The sequence below is a fragment of the Sarcophilus harrisii genome, chromosome 5, assembly GCF_902635505.1.
Source record: "Sarcophilus harrisii chromosome 5, mSarHar1.11, whole genome shotgun sequence".
Classification (NCBI taxonomy): Eukaryota; Metazoa; Chordata; class Mammalia; order Dasyuromorphia; family Dasyuridae; genus Sarcophilus; species Sarcophilus harrisii.
The window spans coordinates 25437658-25454563 of NC_045430.1; the positions used below are offsets into that span (position 1 = coordinate 25437658).

General features: G+C 34.4%; 1 protein-coding gene across 3 annotated transcripts in view; it reads left to right on the forward strand.

Moving 5' to 3' along the window:
- UHRF1BP1L (UHRF1 binding protein 1 like) overlaps positions 1-16906 on the forward strand; it is a 77514-nt gene that overhangs the window by 47972 nt on the left and 12636 nt on the right. For all 3 annotated transcript variants that reach the window (XM_031938875.1, XM_031938877.1, XM_031938876.1), the window contains 6 exons: positions 1595-1777; positions 2173-2291; positions 4561-4702; positions 11436-11629; positions 13974-15463; positions 15885-16051. In XM_031938875.1, the coding sequence (XP_031794735.1) occupies positions 1595-1777; positions 2173-2291; positions 4561-4702; positions 11436-11629; positions 13974-15463; positions 15885-16051 (2295 nt within the window). The remainder of the gene's footprint in view (positions 1-1594; positions 1778-2172; positions 2292-4560; positions 4703-11435; positions 11630-13973; positions 15464-15884; positions 16052-16906) is intronic.

A 16906-nucleotide genomic window follows, 5' to 3' on the forward strand; every position in this document is an offset into this window, starting at 1 on the left:
AAAGTCAAAGAGTAGCATATCTGTTCCTTATCTTGCAGATTCTTAAGCTCTTTGAAAACTGTTGCAATTGTAATAGGGTAAAGTTGATGGTAGAGAGCATGTGTTCATTTTCTTTACTCATTTTACAAAGTAAAATTTTCATTTTGAAGCTCCTAAAAAAATTTGGATGTCCACTTTCAAACATTGTTATTGATATAATTCTTTTTGTCCTCAAGCATTATAATTCTTTATTTTAAGAGTTTTTAATGTATTCCTGTTTTCAGATATATAATCTACTTAGGGTACTTGTCTTGACCAGAATTTGGCAATTTTAATATTTTCCTGGAAGATTAGGATCACCACTGAATTGGAATCCTCTTTGATTGAAGGGCTTTCCTGTGCTGGTATTGAATTCACTGTCAGGACTTCACTCCCTAATTATAGAACTGAGATTCTGGCCAATGAAAGGCACCTACATGGTTGACACTATCAAACAGCTCAGCTTGGTGTTGAGGATGAGTCATTTGACAGCCCATAAAAGTGGTTTCTTGACACTTAGAGATAACTAGCTTCAATCTGGTTCTATCTCTATGAAATCAGATTTTGCCTATTTTTGGATCTCTAAGAAACCAAAATAGGTAGCAGGTGAATTTGAAAGAAAGTAGATTTTTTTTAAAAAAGTTACTTTTGTTTTCATATTACCAACATTTCCCAATATAATGATAATCATAACTAATATTTGTGTCATGTTTACTATGTGTCAGGCACTATGGGAAGTGCTTTACATAGATTATTTCTTTTGGATCTCACAACAGCCAGGGAAATAGATGCTATAATTATCCCCATTTTACAGATAAGGAAACTAGAGCAAATAGGAATGAAATAATTTGCCCAAGATCAAACAATTACTAAGTGTCTGAGGCTGGAATTTGAATCCAGATCTTCCTGCCTTCAGGTCAGGTGATGTTTCACCTTCACCACTGTTTCACCTTGCTGCTTCTAATATATCTGCTTCTTCTCCATCCCAAAGAACTATTACTTATAGCTAAGTATAAAAAAAGAGAAAGAGTTCAGCAAAACTAAGAAACAAGTAAGCTAAGTCTGCTATTATATACCCTATCTCATGTCCTTAGTGCTCCAGTCTTCACAAGAAAGGAAGGGGCGAAGACTTCTTTGATTCTTGTTTGAAGCCCAGCTTTTGTCACAGCAGCTGATTACATTTGATTAGTGTGATTGTTCTTTTCCATTTTGTTGTTACTGTATAGAACCTGCTTCTATTTATTTCACTTTCAATCAGTTAAAAGTTAGTAGACTAATTAGGAAATTAAAGCATCTTTGTGACACATTTTGGGGTCTGGGCCTGAGATTTCATTGATCCAGGGACCTCTTGGATGAGAAAGCCCCTTTGGCTCTTTCTCTGGAGATTTTCCCGGAATGCTAAAGTTAAATGACCAACCAGAATATGTGAGAATTGGAATGTGAAGCCAGGTCTTGGAGTCTTCAAGGCTTTCTCTTTATTCACCACTGTGTTGCCTCTTTCTCTCTCATAAAATCTTGCATATTTAAAAGCTTCAACCAAGGAGAAGAAATTAAATCTGTCTCTTGGTATTTGCAGGAGACAGTTGTAGTCACTGGATGCATTATAGTGATGCCACCAAGACCAAAAACGGATGGGCCAAAGAACTGCTGGATGAGTTCAGCTACAATGTTGAAATGCTTAAACAGGCCGTGAAAGATCATAATGTCGATTCTCCTCCCAAATCCCCAACACATGCTCCGTCTCAGCATGTCCCAATAGGTATGTTTCCTCTAATAGTGTCACATTACTACATTATCATATATGAATAATCACATTGCTTTTTTCTCTGTTCTTTCTACTTAATTTCTAAAAAGATATACTCTAAAAATTAAACTTTGATGTGTATAAAATAGTAGGATTTTTCCTTTTGCCCTTTTGTAGAATCTTTTGAAGCAGTAGAGGTAAAGGACATAGTTTTAGCCCAAAACGTTGGAAGACATTATCTTGGATATTTTTATGTGTACGCAGGCTTCTTGTTTAAAAGAGTGGGGATCATTTTAATTATAAATGTTTTCTACTGCAGACTTCTAATAATTCTATTAATAACAAAGGGCCATGCTATTGATTTGAAAAATGCTTTTGCAATACATTTTTAAAAGTTTTGTTTCTTATAGGGAAAGAATCAGTGCCGAAAGGGATTTCTAGAACTCCTTCTATATCATCTCAGCAATCAAAAGTTAAACTAATGTCCAGTTCTGTGGTGGTTAGACTTGCAGATTTCAATATATACCAGGTAAGTTCTATGTAATTTCACTGTCACAGGTGAAAAATGTTAGTAGTTCTTATCAATAGCTCTGGAAAGTCAATGCCACCCTTTGATTTAAAATGAAATGTTTGGTCTAGGTCTGTCCGATGTGCCTGAATTTAATTTAGGCTTAAGATAATTTTCTTCATTCATTTTACCCCAAGCTACTTATATATCACAGCTCTCTCAGTTTGTGGTTGATCATTACATTTAGCCCTTAAGATTATTTTTCTTGACTGTATTATGGTTGCATAAAGGGTTCTCTGGTTTCTGCTTTATTTCTCCCTTCTTCATTTCCTGCAAATTTTCTAGTGTTCTCTTACAGTATAGAATATCTTATTATATCCTTATGTCTCAATTTGTTCAGCCATTCTCAAGTGAAAGATCACCTTTTATCCCCCATTTTTTTTTTTTTTTTGATGAAGAACTATTGTAAATATTTTTTTATACATTTGATTTTTTTCTTTTTTTCATTTCTTTTATCTCTCTGGAGTATAGGCTTAGTAGTGGTAACATTGGGTCAATGTGTACACATAACTTATTGACTTTTAAGGCATAGTTCCTAATCATTTTCCAAAATGGCTTCACCATTTTTCTAACAGTGTGGTAATGTAGCTTTCTTCACACAGGCCCCTCCAGCATCTCCCATTTTCTTCTTCTTCTGTTTTTTAAATGATTTTTTTTTTAACACCCTGAGATATGTAATAGAACCTCATAGTTGTTTTAATTTTCTTTTTTCTGTTACTAGTGATTTGAAGTATTTTAATATAGTTATTGATAGCTTAGATTTATTCCTTTGATAACTGCTTTTTCATATCCTTTGACCATTCATTCATGGAAGAATGACTTTTTAATTTTGATAATCAGATGTTTTGTGACAGAAATTTGCTGTAAGGGTTCTCTTCCCTCCTTTTTTGACTGTTTCTCTTCTAATTTTATCAGCATTGATTTTGTTCCTACTAAAAACTTTTTCAATTTTTTATAATGAAAATTTTTGAGTTTTTTTGAATGTGATCCTTTGTATTCTTATTAAGTAATGAATTCTTTCTCTGTCTATAGTTGCTGAAGTTATTTTCTTCCATGCTTCTTTAATTTGTTTCTGATGTGATTTTTTTTATACCTATATCATATATCCATTTTGAGCATATTTTAGTATATATGGTGGGATATGTTGGTCTAAACCTTATTTCTGCCAGTCTAATTTCCAGTTTTTCTTGTGAATTTTGATTGCATAGTGAAAACCTCCTTGTTTAGGTCTTTAAGTTTTACAAACATTTTGATACAGTTCTATTGCTTCTGTATGATATATACCTAATTTGTCCTACTGATTTTTGTTTCTTTGTATAGTGAAGGTCAGTTACTTCTAGGTTCCCTTTCTTCATTTTTCATAATGACTATTCTTTTTCTTTGTGTTGCTGATGATCAAATGCTGCGTGAAATGATGTTTCTTGTTGGCTTTGTATAGTCAATTAAAAAAAAACTCCATCAATTCTTTTGTTTGCCTTTCTTACAGAAACTTTGAGCTACTTAATTGCAACTTCTTTCTTCTTCTTCTTCTTCTTTTTTTTTTTTTTTAAAATAACAAAGAAGTCAAGACTGATAAAATCCAGTTCATCCAGTATTTTTTCTTCTTGTTGATCATTAATTAAGGATTTTATGTTTGGAGTATTAATGGCCAAATTAAACTTTCTAGATGTCTTAAACATAATGTGATTATTTGTGTCCCTTCTTCTTTTTCTGATGTTTTTCTGTGATCAGAAACAGAAAGGAAGAATTTGTAAGGTTAAGAACCATTTTGTATTTTTCTTTTTTAAGATAATTTTTAGATTAAAATAGAGAGGCAAGTTTATATGGCAGACTTTAGGAAGGAATTTTTCTTTTACATGCTTGTTGCTTAATTTTAATTTTTATATATTACTCTCTTGGAATTTATCATATTTAATCGTTAGTGACTACATTTGTCAGATGATATGGTAAGCAGTCATTGTTGCTTTGTCATTTCAGAATCATTTGAAATGTTTTTACAAAAGATTAAAGTTAAATCATGATTCCTTTTGAAACTTATCCCTTAGGTTTAGAGAGAAACAAAATCCCTCTTTAAAACTGTAAGTAGATCTTTTAATGGTGCTGTAAGGAGATTTTAAAAATCAAATACTTTGTTGTTCAAATAATTTGATTTTACAGATTCTATTTGTAAACTATTTTATTCCTGATTTTTAAAAATAATGCCATTTAAGCAGTTTGGATTCTTTTGCAGGTTTCTACAGCTGACCAATATCGATCTTCCCCCAAAACTATGATTTCCTGCAATAAAAAATCCCTCTATCTTCCACAAGAAATGTCAGCTGTTTATATAGAATTCACAGAATACTACTATCCAGATGGCAAGGATTTTCCCAGTAAGAAATATTTTCTTCTTTTTTTATGACTTATTTGATGCATAGTTGTAGCTTCTGAAGATTATTTGATGAAAAATCATGTGAAAATTGAAGTGTCGAAATTGTATTTCCAGAATATGCTGAAAGCTTTAATTAATTTAATTTTAGTTGCTGGAAAAAATTGATAATTTAGGATGAATGTGGAATTTTATAAAAAACAAATTTTTAGTGTTATTTTCAAACCAAATAAACTTTTGTTAGGCAGATTTTCATCTTAGCAGCACAACTGAAATAGTGAATTTTAAGAGCCAATAAATTTTTATTTTATTTTTTTTTAAGTTAAACTATTCCACAAAAGCAATTTTAAAATTTGAAGTTAAGCTGCTAATTCACTGCATATATGGGTCTTTCAAATTAAATATTCTAAAAGTGATGCTGTATAGGACTTTTTCATGTTTATTGGGACATTCTCCTTCACTCTCCCCTACCTCACTATTGTACTAGACAGTATTAAAATGAAGAATTGGGAAGAATAGTTTATGGAAAGCCATTTTTATGTTGTTCTCAACTATAAATGATTCCTGGATCAAAATCACAGCAGATAGGAAAATTGTCATAGAAGTGGTGGAGGAGTATTCTTATCAGTGATGTCATGCATCTGTCCTTGTCTTATTAATGACTTGAGAATGGATCTTGATTTAGTTCTCCTTTTAAAACTTTGCACATACTTTAACCAGATATGTAGGGGATATATTCTGGTGTATTTAGGATAACTGGGTGGAGTAGTAGTTAGAGCAGTTGCCTTGAGTTAGGAAGACTTGAGATTACTTCCTGCCTTGGGGTATGTAACAGTTATGTTGCCTCCTCAGATCTCAGTGTCTTCACTAAAAAATGGCAATAATAATAGTGAGGTTCAAATGAGATAATCTATGCAGAACACTTTGGTAACCGTAAAATACTCTATAAATCTTAGCTATTATTAGAAGTAAAAATATAGACTGTTGCTTATTATTTTATTTTATAAATGAACTTCTTCAATATAGATTCATTTAGAACAAACATATATAGTAGGAGAGGGTAATCTAGGTGGTGCAATGGATAGAGTGCCAGGCCTAGAGTCAGTAAGACTCATCTTAAGTTCAAATTTGACTTCAGACACTTAATACCTATGTGATCCTGGGTAAGTCACTTCATCCTATTTTTCTCAGTTTCCTCATACGTAAAATGAACTGGAAAAGGAAATGACAAAGTACTCCTGTATTTTTGCTAAGAAAATCCCAAATGAGATCATGAAGAGTTGGATATGACTGAACAACACTTAAAAATGTATTAGGTGCAGTGTGAACTTGGACAAATTGAAACAGCATAGAAATTTAATTTAGGTAGTTGTCTGTTACAAAGCTCTTGATAGCTAAATTCTTGCTGCGTTTTCCTCCCAGCTCAAGCCTTTCATCTTCATTGTATTACATTTGTATACTATACAAATTCTGTCTAGGAGCTATCATGAGCATTTCATTTGATCTTCATGATGACCTTTTGAAGTAGGTAGAAAAAGAGGGTATTGTTTTCATTTAACAAATGAGGAACTAGAAGGAAGGATTATGAATATAAGCCTTGCCAAGATTACCTACCTGTTTATTTAAAGAGCTGGAACTAAAACTCTTGTCTCTTAGCTTGTTCTTGGCTCTCTTTCTATTAATTTCGCAAATGAATACACAAGGCATTTACATCTTTTTTCATTTATCCCACTTTCTGTTTAAAAAGCCCTGATCTTTGTATTTGATGATTCCAATTAATTAAAACCATTTTCTGTTAAATTCAGAATTCAGTTCAGTAAATATTAAATATATACCACACTCATGATCCTTTGGTAGACAGTACGGCTACAAAAATGAAAAATGAGATTATGACCTTGTTGATGATAAGAGCCCTTTAGGAGGCAGAATGAGGTACTTTCATAAATAACTTAAGAAAGATTAGATGATGATTGACTATTAGAATAGATGGTGAAAGGGAAAATGAGATGATCTGAGAAGTTTAATAAAGGAGGCAAGAAAAGAGGAATACAGAGGGAGGGAGAAACATACACACACACACACACACAGAGATGGGGAAAGGAGAGAGATGGAGGAGAAAGAGAAATGGGGAAGTAGGGAGAGAGAGAGAGGTGGGGGAAGTGTGTATATAAAGATGAAAATGAAAACCAGGGATGTGAATGAAGTAACTAATGAAGAATATAGAAAGAAAATAAAAGTAAGTGGAGAGCAGAATTTTGAGGGCTGATCACCTTTATGGGGTAAAAGGAAACAGAGAAATCAGCAAAAAAATACCAAGAAAAGTAAAGGAGCAATGTCCAAAGTAAGTTTTTACCAATGCCATGATTTAGTGTTCATGCTCATCCAAGTGGTCTTCAAAGAACGTTTGTGATTTTTGTATTCACTTCATTCGTTTAGAAGTAAACCATTTTTCAATAGGAAAAATTTCAGGTTTTTGTGCACTTTGAAGTGGATCTATCTAGACTTTCATTTTGGAGAATTTCTTAGGAAAGATTCCTTAATACTATTCCTTCCCTGATTTTATTTTCTAAATGTCATTTTAAATTAGTCTGCATATTGTGTCTATGTGCTTGACAATTTACACTCTGGTTGTACAGACAGGACAAAGTTTACAGCATATTAATCAATGAAGAGACACTGTAATATTGCATAGATTTTCCTTGGGCTTATGGTATGCAGGGCAATGTAATATAAAGGCGAAGAGGTTACAGCTAATAGGTGATAATAAAAGAAGATCGCCTTCACTATAATAGGAATTAAATTTGATCAGTAGATGGAAGAGTTGTGAGTGTTGTGCTGGTAGATGTCATTCCTTTGGGGCAGTCTGGGAAGACTTTTTGAAGGAATAGTAATTGAACTCAACTTTAAAAAATGTTTGAACAAGAGGAAGTAGAGGAAAGTGTTCACTGCATGGGAGGTGTCAGGAGGAAATACAGAGTGAAGGAGCATGACAGATTTTGGGAATGGTGATGATCTTATGTAGATCTCATAAGAAGGCTTAGAAGGACTTAGTATTAGTTAAAGCTGGCAAGATAAATTGGAGTCAGATTAGGGAAGTCCTTTGAATGTCCATGTTCATTTGCATCCATAAGATGAACCGTGAAGAACTTTTAGAATTTTCTGAGTCAAGATTATGTTGAAAGCCCGATGATACTTCAAGAAGATGATATGACTAATAGTCTCTACAGTAAATTGGAGTAGAAACCTAAGAAGGGAGACCATTGAAGATGGTGGTTTAGTTGTTCAAGCAAGAGGCAAGGAGTGCTCAAAAGAAGTGGTCCACGGGGAATGGAAAGAGCAGAAGAGCAGGATGCCGGGCATAGGCAAATAAAAGATTTCCTTCTTGCTTGACATTCATTTATATTAACTTCTATTTGAAGAGGAAGAGTTCAGCTGAGTAATGAGATGTTAGATCACAAATGATCAAAAAGAGAGGAGATAAAGTCAAGGCAATAAGTATAGACAGCTTTTTCTGGGATTCAGTGGAGAAAGGGAAGAGTGATCTTGGATGATAGTTTAAGGAGATGGCAGGATCTAGTCAGGGATTTTTGAAAATAATTTTCTAAACTGAGTGGATGCCCCTCAGTTGGAGAATGGTTGGGTAAATTGTGGTATATGAATGTTATGGAAAATTATTGTTCTATAAATGACCAACAGGATGATTTCAGAGGGGCCTGGAGAGACTTAGATGAACTGATGCTGAGTGAAATGAGCAGGACCAGGAGATCATTATGTACTTCAACAACAATACTGTATGATGATCAATTCTGATGGACGTGGCCCTCTTGAACAATGAGATGAAACAAATCGGTTTCAATAGAACAGTAGTGAATTGAACCAGCTACACCCAGTGAAAGAACTCAGGGAAATGAGTATGAACCACTACATAGAATTCCCAATCCCTCTATTTTTGTCCACCCGCATTTTTGATTTCCTTCACAGGCTATTTCACAGGCTATTTCAAAGTGCGATTCTTCTTGTGCAGCGAATAACTGTATGGACATGTACACATCTATTGTATTTAATATAAAAAAAAAGAAAATAATTTCCTAGCTAGTGAATAGTAATCTGGGAGTAGAACCCTAGTCTCATGAAACAAGCTGTGCACAGTATATGATTAGGTGTTAAATTTTGTGACTTATTCAAGTCATGTAGGGTTTTCCTAAACACTATCGTAGTTGAGAGTTCTTACTGAAAAGATGGTCCTCGAAATCAACCTTTAAAAAAAGGATATGAGTTGAACAAGAGAAACTGAGAATAGGACATGGACATGTATATTTATTGTGTATCTAATTTATACTTCAATATATTTAATATCTACTGGTCATTCTGCCATCTGGGGGAGGGGGGGAGAAGGAGGGGAAAAATTGGAACAAGATGTTTGGCAATTGTCAATGCTGTAAAGTTACCCATACATATAACCTGTCAATAAAAGGCTATTAAAATTAAAAAAAAAAAAAAAAAAAAAAAAAAAAAAAAGAGAGAAGAGGACATGGAGATGGAGGATGGAATAAATATGGTGTATTCATGGGCTGTTGAGGAGCCTAGCCTAATTAGGAATGTGTTTGCAGAGTTTGATAAAATAAGGTTGTCCAGGTAGAATGGGGCCAGAGGGACAAGCATGGCACAGTGGAACTGCCAGCATCATTCTGCCCCTTACTCATTCTGACACCTTAGTTACTTAATAAATACTTGATTGATTGACTAATACCTTTGAGTTTTTGTTTCCTCATCTGTAAAATGTGATTATATCTGTCCTCTCTACCTCACAGGATAATTGTAAGGGTCACATGAGATCATTTGTTCAAGTTAATGTAAAGCACTATGGGTATGTTGGGGAGAAGCGGTGTTATAGGGGCTGATGCTTAGGCATCAGTGGAGAATGAAATGATGAAAATAGTACTTAAGGAAGATTAATCTGACAATGCAGAATTAATAAGTACAGTTAATTAACAGGTATGTTAGATAAATTAAGATTGGAGAGATTGAGGGGCCAACTAGGGCTTGGTAATAATCTAAACACAAGGCTATGGATGTAATCAGCATTTGGGCTAGAAGGATGTCAGTGGGTTTCAAGTTTGCTTTAAAAGTATCTCATGCTAAATTAAAGCTTTCTCTTCAGTTTGGGTAAAAGGATCATGGCTAACAATTAAGTGAAACCAAGGGGTGTTGTTTAAGGCATTCAGTAAGTGATTTTCATTGAGAAACAGTGTTTAGAAATGTCTAAAAACCTTCAGAAAATTAGAATCCTCTTTAGGATGAGCATTCTTTGCGCCCCCCCCCCCCTCCCCACAAAAGCCATTCTGCTCATTTTGTTTAATTCAGTGTAAACTCCTTTACATTCCACCATTTTTTTTGATGCATATTTATATTTGATGAAAACAAGGGTCACTTCTGTGTTGATTGTCTGTTGTATGTAGATTTTTCTATCTCGTTGCCAATGAACAAAAATTTCCATTCTCAGAAGCATCTCAGAGAATCATTGTGTTAAGAAAGTATCATACAGAGAGTCTTTTTTTTTTTTTTTTTTTTTTTTTTTTTGAGTGCTACCAATCTTTGGGTTGTTTAACTCTAGTGAGCATCATTCATACCAACCATGTGGAGGTCAGAGTAGGATCCTCAGAGGTCTTGTGGACAGTGTCCAAAGTTGACTTTTAAGGATCCCTGAACATGAGTGTTTTTAAGAAAGCTCATAATCAATTCTCATTAAGTAGAATCGAAGAGAGATAAGACTTTAAGAAGAAGGAAATGCTGGGCATGATAGAAATGAGCTCATGGTTCATGTTTCACTCATTTTCACTCATTGAATGAGCACACAACCCTTGTTTGAGAAGGGCCATGATGTAGTGGCACATAATTTTCCAAGGGAGATTTACCCCTAATGCCGGATACCTATCTCAAATTTATTAAACATTTTATGAATATAAATATAAATATTAAAAAAAAAAGAGAAGGGCCATGATGAATCATACAAGACATGGATGCATCACTTAGGAATTATTTTTCATGTACATTCTTGGCTCTGCCATTGGGAATTGGTGGTAGTGGGGGTTAAGATTCATTTGTCGGGTGTTCTTCCAAGGAAGGAGAAACAGCTGGATGGAGAGGTTGACTTGAAGGAGGGAAAAACTGCATTCATTCCCACTTCTGGCCCATTAGTAGTGGCTGTGTGACTGTGGACAAGTCACTTCACCTCTTGGTGCCATAGGCAGCTCTCTGATTCTGAGTCACAAAGAAAGGACTAACCTGCTTTGGTGAAAGGATTTTCCTCAACTAGAGACCTTTATGACAGGGGAATCCATAGGTCCAGCTCCTATCACTCCAGGGTAGGGTTGATAGCAGCTTCTGGAGTATTTGCTGATAGGTTCCTGAGCAGAGATGCCTTTCGAGTTTGCTTCCTATGGCAGTGGCAGATAGTTATAGCTAACATTTATATAACGTTTTTCAGTTTGCATATTACAGATGAAGAAACTGATAGAATAGAGAGAGCTTACATGACTTGCCCAAGATCATACAGCTAGTAAATGTGTGAGGCTAAATTTGAACTCAAGGTTTATTGACTCAAGACCCATGACTCTGTCCACTGCACCACCTTGTTGTCTGATGACCCCAGTGTTTGTACTTTCTGTTTTCAGTGAAGATTATTCATGGTTTAGAGCTATAAGTTTCACATTCGTGTTTATTTTTCTTCTGCCCAGTTCCATGTCCCAACCTTTATGTACAACTGAATGCACTACAATTTACTCTGGATGAGAGGAGTCTTCTCTGGTTAAACCAATTTGTGTTGGATTTAAAACAAAGTCTCAATCAGTTCATGGCCATGTACAAGTTGAATGACAATTCAAAATCTGATGAGCACGTTGATATTCGAGTTGATGGATTAATGCTTAAGGTATTGTATGACCTCTGGTGAGAAGAAGACTGCAAGTATCCCTGTTGAATTGTGGTGCTTAGAACAACTAATAAGGTCCATTGAGGTCCAGTCTCCTCAGCCTTCCTTGTTTGGGGGTTAGTGGAAAGAGTGTTCTATCTGGAGAACATGGAGATTCAAACCCTGACTCTGTTCCTAATTTATTACCCTTGCAGCCTTTTGTAACACAAACTCTGGAGCTTCCCTTTCCTCTTTTGTAAAGTAAGAGAAACTGAGCTCTATGCCTCAGAGGTACTTTCCAACTCTTAAAACCCATGATCCTAGAACAAAGCAACTTTGACATCATGAGCCAGGTACAGGTTCAAGATTTAGCATTATAATTTCCATAATTTCAGTTGCCTTTAATGGTAGAAATGTTCTCATTTTTTCATGCTGATTTTCATTTGGCGAGTTTATTTTTAACCTTAAAATTTTTAGTTATCATAGAGAAATTGATTATTCAGTTTCTAGTTGCCTCAATCCTTTTTCATTTTCTAACTTCCTTTTGCTTCTTTGGCTGTTCTACTCAGAAGTGAGCAAGAAAGATGTGAAACTATAATTAGTTTTACTGCTTGCTAAATCTGATTTAAATGTTCTGGCTGGAAGTGAGTTTGTAAGGTGAAGTTTTAAAATTAGCTCAAGATTTCTTTCCTTTTTGTCCAATTTCTATGACTTAGGAAGAGATTTGAAAAATATATATGTATGTGTATATATGCATATATGTATGTATGACACATACCTACACACACACACACACACACACACACACACAAAACCAAAAGTTCTGATTATAATACTTGGGTACTTATCCCCCTAAATATTATAATAATTGAATTAATGTTAACATGTTAACAGCAGGCATTTTTCAGAGAGAAAGACTCAGGAAATGGTGTCATGTAATGAAGAGTGAATAAATACCTTAAATTTTGAGTCTAGAAAGAAGCTTTAAAGATTATCTGTTTAATCATGGAGAAATACAGCTTTCAAGATCACTTAATCCACCCACCTTCTTTTATTGTCAAGGAAACCAAGATCTTGAATATTTTTGTCAAGAGGGTATACTTGCCATCCTACTGGCCATCAGTCCATTGCTCATCTGAGTCTTTAGAGCTGCCTTCCTCCTGTATGTGATCAATAAATTGATGATTATCATTCCAGGAATTTTGTTAAGACTTTTGAACTTCTCAGAAAGAAATTCCATACAGATGTTCACAATTTAAAAGTTTTCAAAATTTTGTTCGAGATACCGAGTTCAATTCAGGGATCGTAGGATTTAAAGTGAAAAGAGAAATTTGAGATTATTTGTGATATAATATGATCTATGCATGTTATATAACATGTATCCAGACATACATATGTCTGTGTGTATATCTACAAATACAATATACAACCATATGCATATATACACACACATATATATGTATGAAGAAGAGAGAAGGAGAGTTGAGATAACTGAACCTGAGGCCTAGAAATTGAAGTCATTTTCTCAGTGACATGGAGCTCCCAAGTAGTGGACATAGGAATCCATGCCAGGGCCTTTGACTCCAGACACTATGCACCGTACCCTATTGATGCTTCTGTCCCCTTAGGCAGTTATCTAAGGTTTCAGTGTATGAGCATTTACAAAGAATATTAAAAGAAATCAGTTTCTTGAGTTGTTTGATTTAGTTTTTCTCTTTTCTTTTCCCTAAGTCTTTCATAGAGGAACTAACCTAACACTTGGGTCAGAGGACTTAAAGAATCTGAATAAATACCTCATAAAGAGTTTCCCAGCATCTGACATTTTTTCATATTATATTTTCTTCATTCTGTCACATATCATTTATAGAAAAAAGTATGAAATACACAGTTCCAAAATATACAGGGAAATGTCTTTTGTATTGTATACTATTACATAATAAGCATAGTAACAATATCTAACATTTATATAGTATTTTAAGGTTTACCAAAAAAAAAAAAAAAACTTTACAAATGTACATTCATCTTGTTCTCAATTATTACTCCCATTTTACGAATGAGGAAACAGATAGAAGTAATGTGATTTGTTCAGAGTCACACTAGTAGGAAGTGCCTGAGGTAGGATTTGAACTCTCTTCTTCCTGGCTGCAGGCCTACTACTCTATGCACTGTGGTGCCATCAAGCTGTCTGTCACATAAGCAGTGCGACCAAATTAGCTTTTTATGTTCAATAGTCAAGTATTTAACTGATTTTTTTTTGATGAAACTTTTAGAAAAATCCCTTTTAAGCTAAGTTTTGGCTTTGATAAGTGAAAATAAATTTATGCTCTTATATCTTTGACTAGATAAAATGTTTTTTCCTTCCTAGCTTGTCATTCCTTCTGAAAAGAAATCAGAATGCCATCAAGATCAACCATGTGCAATTTCTGTTCAGAGTTCTGAAATGATCGCCACAAATACAAGGCATTCTCCAAACTGTAGGCATTCCGATTTAGAGGCTTTATTCCAAGATTTCAAAGATTGCAATTTTTTTAGTAAAACGTATACCAGCTTTCCCAAATCTTGTGATAATTTTGATCTTCTACATCCAATCTTCCAGAGACATGCTCATGAGCAAGATACAAAGATGCATGATGTTTATAAAGGTTATGTTACTCCCCAGTTAAATAAATATTCTCTTAAGACATCAGCGGCCACTGATGTCTGGGCTGTGCACTTTTCCCAGTTCTGGATAGACTATGAAGGAATGAGAAGTGGAAAGGGACGGCCAGTGAACTTTGTCGACTCCTTTCCCCTTTCCCTCTGGATCTGCCAGCCTACACGATTTGCAGAGTCCCAAAAAGAGCTCCAGTCTTGTAATTTGATACCTTTAAACATTTCAAAAAGTGAATCTAGCGATTTTGCTAGTCGCCTGAAGCGCAAGAAACTCCTCAAAGAGTATTACAGCACAGAGTCTGCTCCTTTGACCGATGGTGCTCAGAATGTGCCTCCATCTGAGGCTTTTATGGCTTCCCCTCCTGTCCCAGCTTCCTCAAATGCTGATCTTCACATCTTGGTCCACATTCAGAAACATGTCAGTATGCAAATCAATCACTACCAGTATCTGTTTCTGCTTTTCCTCCATGAGTCACTTATTCTGCTTTCTGAGAACTTAAGGAAAGATGTAGAAGCAGTGACAGGCAAACCTGCCACAGAAACATCCATTTGTGTGGGCATTTTACTGAAAAGCGCGGAAGTTGCTCTGCTGCTTCACCCGTTAGATCAAGCCCATTCATTTAAGTCTCCCCTTTCAGAAGGCCAAGGCCCAGTGGTTCCCGAAGAGTCACCTGTGGATACTGGAGAAAATCTGAAATCCAAAAGAAAATCTGTTTCTGGTACAGTGGATCCCATGAGGAGTCCAGGTGTTAATTTGATGGCAGACAATAGGTCCATGAGTGTTGACCTTAGCCATGTTCCCTCCATGGATCCATGTCTTTTTAAATCAGCCAGTGATACAAATCTGCAAAAAGGGATGTTGATTTTGGATTCATCAGATAAAAGCTTAGAGAAAATAACTGAAGATGAGAGTACTGGGCTTGTTTACAAAAGTGCAACAGAAGAAGTTTTTACAGAAATAAGAGACAAAAATAGCTCATCTTCTACAGATTCACCTCATGTCTTTGATGACAAAGAAGATTCTAGAACTTTGTTAATTGATAAAGATGATGAACAAAATATGTTTCCAAATAGTTTAATGGACAAAGCAAATGGAACCACAGATTCTTTGATCCCAGAAACTACTTTACTCTCTCAGGAACAAGAGACAAATAAAGATCAGGCATCTACAGTTAGAATGTTTACATCACAATCCTCTGTAAGGTAAATATTCACTTTGAGTTAATTTAAAAAAAAAAAAAATTAAGGAAAATATTTTCAGGATATAACTCTGACATTACTATAGATGATCAGTTAGCACTTGAATGTTACATATTTAAAATAAATCTGCAAATATGAAGCTGTATGGTGAATTTTTTCAGTATATAATAGTTAATATCAAAATAAAAATTAATTCTTGAAATATAAGTTTATGTTAATGTACATAGTGGATTTGTGGATTATGACTAAAATTTGTTGGATGTTTTTCAGATATTTTTGAATGTTCATTTTTTCTTTAAATAGCTCATTTTTAATGTCTTAGATTAATATGTATTTTAAAATTGTATTTAGTTGGAAGAAAATAACATTATAATAGAATTGCCTTTCTCATAACAATTTCCTAATTTTTTACATATTTAAAAAGTGGAAAGCCTAAGGAACGCTGCCCACCCCCTCCATCTGCATTCTCTGTTTCTTACAAGAACATGAAGAGAAGTCCATCCCAAGTCTCACTGGATGCCATTTCAATTGATAGCATGATGCTAGAAGAACAACTTTTAGACAATGATAGCCATATATTTTTGGAAAAAGGTAAGAGACCATCTGACTTAAGAATGGGAGTGAGTGTTGTTTTTAGTAACTAAATTCTGCAATTGGCAGATATCCTTCCATCACTTTCCTTGCCTGGACTAAATTTTGTGATTATTTCTCCAAGGGATAGGGAGAGAGCTGTAAACATCTAGAATAATTTCACAAAGTTCTTGGGTTACATGGTAACATGCTTAGACAGTAAAAGGAAAACTTATAAAATTCATTTGTACACTGTTGAGAAAACTGTGAACTTCTTTGTTATGAAAATTTTAAAAAAGGAAATTTGGAACAATTTCATGTTTCTTAGATGGCAGTTGAAAGATAGTTTCATTATCTAATTTTCAATGTATAAAATATATTAACATATAATAACTTAAAAAATCTGGTGGTGAAAATGGTGAAAATTCTGAGGCAGATAATAGAGAAATAGCTTTATGATTTTGTCTTTTGGCCTCCCTGTGTCTCAAATTTTTCATTCATGATTTGGAAACAATATTTCCTGTTTTTACTTCTTGGGGTTACTGTGAAGATGAGAAAATACTTCTATGATGATAACATTTGGCATGATATATAGCACCTGATGGTTCAAACTGTGATAGAATCAATGAATGAGAAAAGCATTTATTAAGCTCTTAACTATATTTCAAGCACTGTAGGGTTATAATTCAATATTATTTTATTTTTCCAAATACATGCAAAGATAGCTTTTAAAATATCTACTTTTGCAAAACCTTGTGTTCCAAATTTTTCTTCATTTCCTTCCCTACTACCTCCTTCCCAAAACAGCAAGTAATCCAATATAGGTTAAACAGTGCAATTCTCCTAAATATATTTCCTCATGCTACACATGAAAAA